Here is an 11,493-nt window from a genome sequence, read left to right as displayed (position 1 = left end):
ACGGTGGCAAAGAGATCATCAAAAGCTAAATAATATTTAAAAAAAAAAATTATTTAGCTCATGAAATCCACAAAGGAAGGTAACAACGAACTCAAACAACCTTTTTCTCACCATTTGAGTCATACAACACATCAGCCCCTAGAATAATTGTAGGCTTCAAACAGAATATGGATGAATCCCAAACTCCCCATGTCAGTCCTAGCACCTTCGAATAGAAGCCAATACATTCAGACAAACACGATACAAATTACAACTTCATAATCAATTATAGTTTAATGAATAACCACCTTTCATAAAATCCATGATAAATACACGCGGTGCTATTCTAATATTATCATGAAAAAGAAAAAAATTCCAATAGGCTTCATTACGTGATAACTTACATTGCACTCAAGTTTATTCAAGTCACAAACTCTTCTAATGTTGTCAAGCACCTGCAAGTTTCAGAATCCGACCATTAAATAATCAAATGATAATACTACTAATGAAAAATGAAAGCCATCATGTCATATTGACAAACCCATAAAATATTTGGATACAAAGCAATACTTAGCGGGAGTTTGGTAAGCATACACCTAAATTAAACTCTTAATAAAGCTTGTGGACATGATGAACATCTGATGTCAGACACTTAAATGTAAGGTAGTTTTACATTGACATTCAATATGAACCTTCTATTTTGCCATGTCATATCACAACTTTTAAGATGTAGTTACAAGAACAGAGGAATGTGGTAAAATAATGATCTTATTGAATGTCACTGCAGAACTAATTTACACCGATAATGCATATCTTTTAAAATCTAACTATGATGAGTATACAAACTAAATTAATCTCAAAATAAAAATTTTCAACCACTCCCTACCCTTGTAGTACCGACACCTTTGATCGAATGTGTGTCCGACACGTGTCAATGTCGGAAACTGACCCGACACCGACACCTTGATTACATTCAATTAATTCATTTTCTCAAATTATTACGGTGTCGATGTGTCAGTGTTGGTGTCTCGTGTTAGTATATGTGTTTCATAGCTCCCTACTTCAAAAAATATATCGTTAAATTAACATAAGGGGGAAAAAATAGTGATAATAGGGTAATAAGGTAACACCTCTAATCTGCTGGAGTCATCAGTAAGAGTGACATTGGCGCCAACTTTTGCAGCAACCAAACCAGGTAAGCAAGTTCCAGCACCAAGCTGCACGAATTATATTATAAGAAAACAATGAAAATAAACTGCATATAATCACAAATTTCGAAATGAAAAACACACACACACACCTCAACAACGCTAGCTCCTAAGAATCGGTGCTTCTGTTGCCAAACGTACTCGGCGAGAATTACAGAGCAAGGCCACACGTATAAGCCGTAATCCTCGCTCATGTTCTGTGTTGAAAGCATAGAAGATGAGAGTATTCGTTAGTTTGAGATTTCAAGGTGATAAACATGGGAGATTTTTTGAGTAAATGGGAATTGGGAACCTCGATGATGGAGATGCAGAGAGTTTCAGAGTCGTGGATGAAATTGTGCCGGGAAATTGTAGTCATAGTGACGGTGTTATCAGACTCTTCGTCCCAATCATTATCTTCCATGTTTCCCGCAAAAATTGAATTTAGGTCAAATTCCAAGATGTTTCAGAGTTCAAATCTGCTCAACATCTCACCCATGCAATGTTTAGACTATATTTGGATTATGATGATGAAATTAAATAAGTTTATTTTGAATTGTTTGGATGTGAACTATAATATTCCATTATTTTTTTATATATGCGCGAATAATTAGTTGAATTAACATTTAACAGTAATATAAAATATACACATTTTTTTATGATAATCACTTCAAATTGTGATTTAATTGAAATAATTAGTTAAAAATTTAACAAAGTATGATTTGCAATGGTATGCATATTCAATATAAATGGAAAATTCATATTTACATGAAGAAACATGAAATCTCAAAAAGATATCGAGTAAAGTAAAAATGGAGATGAGAAGTAATAAAGTGTTTGGTAGAAAAAAACCAAAAAAAAAGTGGAAAAGAAACTCGTATAGAGCAGCTATTTCATATTCTTGATGATAGAGTCATGATGAATAATATGAAAAGACTTTCACATGGTGTCTGAAGTAAGTAGTTAGAATGTTATTTTATAATCAATTTTTTTTATTAAATCAATATAACTTTATTTATAAATCAATAAATCATATTATTTATTTGTTGACTTTATCAATGAAATGTATTATTATTGTTGTTAATAATTTACGTTGGTTTGTGACTAAAATCAACATAACTTGTATTGTTGTTATTGACAAAACAAAAATGACACGTAAATTAAGGTTAATATTTTTTTGACAAAATTATAAAAGTTAATAATTTAACTAAAATAAATAGGTTTAATTGTAGTTTTGGTCCTCCTATTTTAGTTGAATTGCGAAAGTAGTCATCTCATTTTGTATCTTTCCAGTTTTGATTCTCAAACAGAATTTTGATAAAAAATTTGATGAAATTTTATTGTTTTTGCATTTATTTAAGTCACATCATGTCTCAAAATCTCATTTGCAACAATTGTACCTGAAATCTATTTTCATAAATGGTATAGTACGGCTTTAAAAAATGAAATTTCATTAAGTTTTAGATCAAAATTCTATTTGAGGATCAAAACTGAGGAGAAATAAAATGGGAGGACTAATTTCTCAATTCAGTTAAAATAGAGAGACCAAAACTGCACTTAAATCAAATAAATAGAATTAAAAAAGTGAAATCATATGAACGCTATGTAAAATATATAACATAAATATTAAACTATAAATTTAAATTTGAATAATAGAAAAATAATAGTATATAACTATCTAATTGTCCAATTAAATACAACATAAGCATTATAAAAAATAAAAAATAAAAAATAAAAAGCAATACAACAACATAAGCATCATTGGTACATATAAAATAGATATATACATGTGCATAGTATAAAATAACTGTCACAGACATTCATCACTAATCACGTGGCAAAAATTTGAGAATTGATTTTGATTCACCTAGGAATTTGAGCTTCAAGGCTAACGTGCATACATGGCTGAAAGCAGCAATTTATCTATGTTGAACCAAACATCATATTTTACTGTTAAATCACATTTCATGACCATAACGTGCCTACATGGAATGAGGATGTGGCTCCAAACACATTGAGTGTAGTGCTGGGCCCTCTTTATTTTCAAAAATATATAAGGGTATTTGCGTAAATTCGAGTGTAAGTGTGACTTTCATTTTGCAAGGTGGGTAACCTGAGAAATGTTGTTGGTTCGAACTTGTGACAAACTGACAATGGATAATGAGATCAATGTGTGTTCTTATTATCATGAAGCAAACCCGTGTGTTGATATAATGACTACTATGGGTTGTGAACGTAGTTTGGTTTTGATGATTTATGAGCAATGTCTTGCTTTTGTTAGCCCGTCATTTTCTACTGATTTGTTATAGAATGTGTTTGATTATACGGCAATCAACATTTATTTTAATTGAATAAGTTTTAATATAGATTCTAATTGATAAAATTTAGTTATAAGTTAACTAACAGTTAAAAAGTTACTTTATAATTGACAAATTAATTGATAGTTTATAATTAAAAAGTTAATTAATTAAAATAAAAGTATTTGATAAATTTAATTTTTTATAATATAAAATAGCATAATTATTTAATTTAAAATAACAATAAATGTAACATTTTTATACAATATCTCATATGTATTATTTTACTTTATTTTTCTTTTTTTAATTAATTTTTCGACTTTACTTTATTTTTATGGTAGAATAAAAAAAAACTTTGAAATAAAATCGATAACTATGAAATTCATTTACTTTTTTTGTTACATTATTTTTTTTAATTACAAAACAAACATAAAGTTGAATAGTGGTCCAAACGTTTAACAAGTTTTATGTCTATAAATAATAATCAATTTCTTTTAAGATAAATAACATAATTATTTTAATTGTTTTGATAATAAATTAAAGAAGATGAATAACAACTCTATTAACAGGAAGATATACTAAAATTATGAATTAGTTAGAGAATAGAGTGATGTATGGATGATATAATGATTTTCTATAATATACAAATAAAATAATAAGGTTATAAATGAAAGAAAATATAAAAATTACAAGTTTTATATGTTAAAAGTTCAAACACTACTTAAAACAACGTATCAACTATGAGTTGGTGAAAAAAACTTATTTTTTAAATATATATTAATAATCCAAAAAAATTAATTTAATAAACTATAAATTAATTTATTGGCATTAACTAAAGATGTCATAGTTGATTTTAGTTAAAAATAAAGATAATGCAAAATATTTAATACATATATATTTGATGAAAATTTGATTGTTGAATTCACAGTGATCAATATATTTACACCAAAATTTCTTTACACTTGTTTAAATTCAATTTTAGATGACTATTTGCATTCATGTTATATTTATTTTTCTATAAGAGTATGTTATATATTTTTTATCTATAAACAAAATGTAAATTACCACAAATAATTTAAACATAAATATAACATCGCATATTTAAATTCAATACATAATATTTAACTTAATAATTTATTTATTTTTTTCATCCATCTCATTATAAGTACAGTTTAAAATTTTTGACGTATAAATTAAGAAATATAATAATTAAAAAGAAAAAAAATAAATTTTAAGTTTAACTCAAGTTATTGTTAGATTGAATATTTTGTTCAGATTCAAATTTTTATACTTCACATTTGTGGATTAATTATAATTGAATGAAAAAAAGCCAATATAAATTACAATAATATTTTATAAATTATACACATAATAATTATTGATAAATAATATAAAAATAATTAAAAGTATATCAAAAATTGAAAATTACTTTTATTTTGATACATTATTTGTTAGACGCGAAGAGAGTATTATCGGAACGTTGTAGTTTGGGCTTTGGCCTCTCTATTAATCTATTTTATTTAAAAAAAAAAAAAATATAGTAGTATGTGCGTAAACTCCAGCGTATAGTGTGGCATCTGAATCGTTCCACACAGGTCTTTCGCTGGAACATATTGTTCTCTCCCACGCAGTCACATAAATAAAACAAACTTCTTCTCTTTACTCACTGCGATCAGATCGCTAAATTTTTGTAACCCTTATTTATTGCATTTTCTTTTGCATTTTTCATTCAAACCTAACCCTCTAATTTTTGGAATAAATTTGTCTCTGCCCTAAAATCATCATTCGCTGCTATCTATGGCCATGATCGGTAACCTCCAATCATCCAATAACCTTCAATCACGACGGCTTCCCGTCTCTTCTCCGTGGAACCAGGTTGTTTGCGGTGAATCGGAGTCTGTTGCCACTGCTCTTTCATTGCCGCCGACGGAGGACCATTTTCCGTCCGCAACCACTCCGGTTGATGATTCTTGCTCAACCGCAGAGAGCTCCGACAACGGCGGTGAGCCCAATGGAGGAACTGCTAAGAGGCCTGTTTGGAATAAGCCTTCTTCCAACTGCGCAGCTTCCGAGGTTCGGCCGGTCATCGACGCACACTCTTGGCCAGCGTTGTCTGAGTCCGCTAGAGTTACTACCAAATCGGAGCCATCGAAGGGCTTGTTAGATGGATCTTCTGTTCCTCAATCGCAGGTTTGTTTCCTATGCGATTCAGTATTTCAATTATTACGATTATTACAATTTACAATACCTAAAATTTCAATAGTTAGAGTTAATCACTTTTATAGGTTGTTGAATTGATTTTTCATGTGTTTGCAATAGTTTTCTTTTCGTATGAAATTAACTTCAGCGATGATATCATGCATAGTAAAGGCACAAGTAAATTTCAGTAGGTTAGGATCACTATGTATTTTAAATTAACTTAATCAAAGATGGATGCGCCTTTATGTTATGTACTTCACAATTTGGCAAATGCAAATACTTTTTTGGTATGAAGTTATGGAAAATACACAACTGATGACTTAGTATGCGATGTGGGAATAATATTAGATCAAGTTGCCACGTCTTAGCAATCAGATGGATTGTGAAATGCTGTCATTTTTCACTCTGTTGGCATATTGGTATATGTTCTTAGTTATATACTTTTATTGTTTGTTTATATGCACATAGATATTGCTATTGTTTTAAGTCCTGTTATAGGGTATGGGAAGCATGCCTTCTTCCTCTTCGCAGAGACAAGTAGGTGATAATGTAAGCGTAAACAATATGGCACCAATTCGCCAGAAACCAATCAAACACAACAGTTCAAATGCATCTTCTAATGGGGGCCAGTCGCAGCAGTCTGCACCCCAAGTTTCAACAGCAGCAACGGGATCCCACAACTCCTCTTCCAAAGATCATATACAGAGAAGTGGATTTGTGTCCAATGATCATCCACAACAGCGCAATTCATTTAGAAATCGTAATGGTGGTCCAAATCAGCGCGGGGATGGTGCTCACCATCATAATTATGGTAACAGGCGGGATCAAGACTGGAATAGTCGTCGAAATTTCAATGGTAGAGACATGCATGTACCCCCAAGAAATGTTCCAAGAATTTTAAGGCCATCTCTGCCTCCTAATTCTGCGCAGTTTATTCCTCCACCGCCAATGAGGCCTTTTGGTAGCCACATGGGATTCCACGGTATGTATGGAACATTAATGTCTAGAAATGTGTTTCAGGATATTAATATTCTCTGATGTTTGCATTCATTTTCAGAACTAGCACCTCCAGTGGTATTTGTTGCAGCTCCACCTCCATCCCCAGATTCACTAAGAGGTGTTCCCTTTGTGCCACCAATGCCTCTTTATTTTGCAGGGCCAGACCCTCAGTTGCATAGTAAGATAGTCATACAGATTGACTACTATTTTAGGTACTACTATTACTTTGGTTTGTCAGTTTCTTATTTTAGTTATTTCATTGCCTTGTATTGCTTTAGAAAATTGATAATCGACACTGACACAACTTTTCTATTGCAGCAATGAAAATTTAATTAAAGATACATTCTTGCGGCAGAACATGGATGACCAGGGCTGGGTTCCAATAAAATTAATTGCAGGCTTCAAAAAAGTGAGTAGTTTGGGGTATATGATTGCTTTTACGTGTGTGTGATAGAAAGAGGAAATGGTTTATACTTTTGTTTTTATTGCAGACTCATAAGATATATATATATATATTTATTGGTTTTTTGACCGGTACCCGTTATATTGATTATTAATATTTTAAAATGTGTTTATAAATAGATTAAACTAATATGGGCAGAGGATCATGTAGTTTGATATGTGTATAGTGACTAAAATTTATTTTTCCAATTTTTTTATTATTAAAATTTCACTTTTTATTATTAATAAGGGTCTAATTTTCAATATTAGAACATAATTTCCAAAATCTATTACTTGTATATTTATTTTTAGGAGGATCCGAAAATTATGAAATTAAAGATCTAAATTCATTGATTTGCTTATGAGAAAAAAGAGATGTAGAGAGATACTAGAGAGTGAGAGAGATAGTAGATAGGAGTTAGATGGAGAGATAGAGATGCATAAGATATATATATATATATATATATATATATATATATATATATATATATATATATGTCTGTGTGCGCGGGCGCGCATACATAGTTATGCACTTCTTAATTTTATAGTAATAGTTAAACTACTGCTAAAGTATAGAAGGATTAAATTATATATGATATGATTGTATTTATGGCAATCCGGCATACCAATGGTGGTAGCATGTGTTGACTCCCCATGGCTGCAGAGTTTGTCATATTGCCAAAGCTAGCATCCTACCCTATCTAGTTCAAATTGTCTGAGGAGTTAAGCTAGCATTTCTCCTAATTTTGTGCTATATTGTCAATCCCATCGCGATCCCGCACAATCCCACTATCCCAGTGCGGTGGAGGGGCTGGCCGCGAATCCTGTTATCCCAGCCCGACCTTTCTCTTGGGATTTTTCAAAAACACAAGTTTTATTTTTTTTTTTGTTCTTCATTAAGGGTATCTAGGTCATTCCGCACCCACTTAAGCCCTAATTTTTATTATTATAAACCCACATAGGGGTTGGTTCAGCATCATGAAAAAAAACCCGTTTTCGTTCTTCCTCTGTTTCGTTCTTGCTCTATCATTTTCGTTCTTTTCTTGCTCCATTCAGCATTGTCCTTTCCGTTTTTGCTCTGTTCAGCATCGTATGTTCTTGCTATGTTGTTTTTGTTCTTTTTGTAACTTTGTTTTGTCTACTCTGTTTCTTCTCCTCTTTTCTCTATTTTGTTGATTACAATTAGAACTTGATTTTGACGTTGGACTTTAGTTATTAAGTATGATTGCCCCTTTAATTTTGAGTATTTTGCTATTTTTTTATAAGTATTTTTGTATACTGTTTGTATTTTATGTTTAGTTTATATACTGTTTTTTTGCCTTCGCAATAGAGGTCATACAACTATCCCATTTTTTTAGGGTTCGGCACTCCGTGCCATGATCTGAGACTAACAACATAGATTAACTATGTTGTGTACCACTATTTTGTTGTTTACTGACTTTTTAAAAAAGTGCATAACTCTTTCATATTAAAATGATATTTTTTCTGTAATCTATATCTTGTTTGAATATCAGTATGATAAAAACGTGAAACATCGCCTACCGGGTTTTATATGTTACTATGGAAATTGTTTGCCTGTGTTAGTCTTCTGTGATAGGTGCCTTTTCTCAATCTCCCTTCACTGGAAAAACATGGATTTGATTGTCAAATATAATCATACCTGAATAGTATGTACGAGTACGATGAACCATATCAGAAGAATAAAAAGCTTTTAAGAAGAGTTAAAATTTGATCCTTTAATTTTCAATTTTTAATTAGTGTTTCTTTTGTGTTTTGTTCTTTTCTTCAATATGCTTCTACTATCACCACATAACAACTTAAGGCTCTATTTGGAAGTTTAGGAGTTTAGGGGAGGGGAGAGGGGGACTTTGAGAAAAATGAAGGAGGAAAGGGAAATAGAAGGAAGGCTAGTTCCCCAACTTGAATTGGGGTTTATTTTTCTTCATAATACAAAATCTCCGCACTACGGAGAAACTTAAAAACCCATCAAAGGAGGATTTTGGAAAGCTTATAAAAAAATCTTCAAATCCTTTCCATCTTCTTTATAATAGTATCAAAATTGAAAATATATGAATAATAAGTATTCTCTTCTCATTCTCTACAAAAACACTTTCTTAAATAAGGCTAGATTTATCTCTTTATCCCTCTTCTCCCCTCCCCCTAAACCCTCTTATTCAAACTCTCAAATGAAGCCCAAGTAGCTTTATTCAATGGATACAAGCATTGTGGTGTTTGTGATATTATGGTTGCAGACCTACTAATTGTATTTAAGCATAACCTGCAAAATTGTATGCTCGGGTGTATACAGTGATAAAGAGATAATTATGACGATACATTAACAATCATAATTATGACGATACATGTGAGATGGAACTGGATAAGTAAATGTGTTTCACTTCGTAATAACACCTGTTTCAGACTCCAGTTTGTAGTTTATACTTATATTTATGGTGTTGACTATTTTGTGGTATTTGTCTTTTGTCATTTAAATTTTGTACTGTGCTGTTTTTTTGCTCTCCAAACCCATCTTAGCTGTCTTAAAAATTCTTCTATTTGGATGTAAGTTGTAGCATTATTCTTTAATTAAAAATATTTCCATCTCTCAGGTCATGCATTTGACTGACAATATCCAGCTTATATTAGATGCAGTTCGAACTTCATCAGCTGTTGAAGTGCAGGTATTTTTCTGAATCTTGCATCAGGAGGTTAAGTTTATAATTTGAATGTTGACACAATTTCAATTAGAATATATAATAAAACTGATAATTTTCATATTCCTTGTTCTATCAATTTATTGAAACTCTTGTTTTGAATTTCTTTCATTCTCATTTTCATTCTTCTATTAATTATTTGCACTGGAGATTTGAGTTTATACTTTCCATGTAGATACAATACCATTTGGAATATATAGGATAAAAAATTACTAGATTATTCTAAGTTTCCCGGTTCTATCAATTTGTTGAACCTTTTGTTCTGTTTTTCTTTTGTTATTTGCGTTGTAGGGTGACAAAATAAGGAGGCGAAATGATTGGAAGAGATGGATCATGCCTACTCCTGTTCAGTTTCCTAATGTTAACACTCCTGTAGTGTTGAACCAAGACGTGCTGGCAGAGCAAGTGCACAATATTGCTCTGGAGAAAACTATCAATGATGGTGCAGGAGGACCAGTTGTTCTGCCAGATAAGTCTCAACATCAACCTGCATTTGGGGAAAGTACTGGTCAACTTGGTCTTCATGGCTCAGATCACTCTATTTCAGCGAGAAATTAGAGCTGCAGATGTGCTTTGGCACTCTGGTTTTTTGGGAGAGACTTTAAGAGTTAAGGAAAACAATGGAAGCAGGTATCTAAAAATCATCTCAGTTTTTTGCAAATGATGTCTCACGAGACATATTTAGTGTTAACATGATTGAGGAATGGGAAGAAAATAACTATTACAAAAAACAAAAACAAGACTAAATGGTAAGTTCAATCCCCCTTCCCTCAAAAAAATGAAAAAAAAATGGTGTTTTATTTTTTTTATTTTTATTTTCGGTTATTGTGGAGCTAGTTGCACAACTATTGTGATTACTTGTTTTTTGGGATATAAATATATATGTTCTTAGACTTGGGGGATGATGATTTTGTTTGCTTGAATTCGCTGGATAATTTTTTATTTGTGTTGTTTCCCGACTGCCCCTCAGCTGCTTTTTATAATCTGGGGTCAGCTTCCCACCAGTTTTAGGTGTTTTATATTATTAGTTCAGTAGTGTTGTATGTTGAATCTGTCTGATAACTACCTGCTACCACTGAGGGAAGATGAAATGTGGCTTTCTGCTGGTTGATCTTCTCTTAGGACCACATGAAACAATGATTGCTTGATGTCCCTTGCTGTATTCCATCATTGATATTTATAGCACATTTCAGTTTTCATGTTTGTTAAAACTCAAATTCCGACCCCATAAGTGGACCCATGTGAGGTCATAAACATTTACGACAAACTATGCAAGTTACAGTTTGTGCATGTTTGAGATGACTTTTCTATCTAAACCTGAAGTTCCATGGGACCTTATTTCACATCTATATTAACTTTTATTTATTTATTATGTACTGTGTGACGTCAAAAAATTATGTACTGTGTTCTTCTAAAACAACTAATAATGAAAACGTTTGAGTAAAACTTTAAATGGCATGGTTTAAGGTGCTGTCGGAGGTAAAGCTGGCAGATAAGGCGGACCAACTAGGGATGACAATGGATATCACAAGTATAGATAGTATTCATACACAACTTTATCATTTGGATAAAAATGATATATGCACTTTATCCATATTTATGCTAGTATTTGCTTAAAGGATATTTGATAGGTTTCTAAATGTTTGTGGTATTAGTGGATATCTATAGATATCATTTTTT

General features: G+C 31.5%; 2 protein-coding genes across 2 annotated transcripts in view; one reads left to right on the top strand and one right to left on the bottom strand.

Moving 5' to 3' along the window:
• The window catches only part of LOC101514645 (uncharacterized), a 3,526-nt gene extending 1,787 nt beyond the window's left edge, over positions 1-1,739 (bottom strand). Inside the window, exons 1-6 of the mRNA XM_027337652.2 lie at positions 1,480-1,739; positions 1,280-1,384; positions 1,110-1,196; positions 384-434; positions 112-205; positions 1-25 (exon numbers count right to left, since the gene is read on the bottom strand). The exon at positions 1-25 is cut by the window's left edge and continues 108 nt beyond it. Coding sequence (XP_027193453.1) covers positions 1-25; positions 112-205; positions 384-434; positions 1,110-1,196; positions 1,280-1,384; positions 1,480-1,590 — 473 coding nt within the window. The 5' untranslated portion in view covers positions 1,591-1,739. The remainder of the gene's footprint in view (positions 26-111; positions 206-383; positions 435-1,109; positions 1,197-1,279; positions 1,385-1,479) is intronic.
• A 3,308-nt stretch (positions 1,740-5,047) lies between these two features.
• LOC101513991 (la-related protein 1C-like) lies at positions 5,048-10,718 on the top strand. Its single transcript, XM_004512116.4, has 6 exons — positions 5,048-5,653; positions 6,161-6,644; positions 6,720-6,873; positions 6,980-7,070; positions 9,709-9,780; positions 10,105-10,718. The coding sequence occupies exons 1-6, from the start codon at positions 5,261-5,263 to the stop codon at positions 10,369-10,371; spliced, it is 1,461 nt and encodes a 486-aa protein (XP_004512173.1). The 5' UTR covers positions 5,048-5,260; the 3' UTR covers positions 10,372-10,718.
• Positions 10,719-11,493: the final 775 nt, after the last annotated feature.

The sequence above is a fragment of the Cicer arietinum genome, chromosome 8, assembly GCF_000331145.2.
Source record: "Cicer arietinum cultivar CDC Frontier isolate Library 1 chromosome 8, Cicar.CDCFrontier_v2.0, whole genome shotgun sequence".
Taxonomy (NCBI): Eukaryota; Viridiplantae; Streptophyta; class Magnoliopsida; order Fabales; family Fabaceae; genus Cicer; species Cicer arietinum.
Note: the sequence above shows the minus strand (reverse complement) of the source record. Positions and strands in the feature narration are given on the sequence as shown.

Coding starts and splice junctions, on each gene's coding strand:
- LOC101513991 (XM_004512116.4), top strand. CDS start 5,261: ATGGCCATGATCGGTAACCTCCAATCATCCAATAACCTTCAATCACGA. Junction 5,654..6,160: donor CTTCTGTTCCTCAATCGCAG/GTTTGTTTCCTA, acceptor GTCCTGTTATAG/GGTATGGGAAGCATGCCTTC. Junction 9,781..10,104: donor CATCAGCTGTTGAAGTGCAG/GTATTTTTCTGA, acceptor TTTGCGTTGTAG/GGTGACAAAATAAGGAGGCG.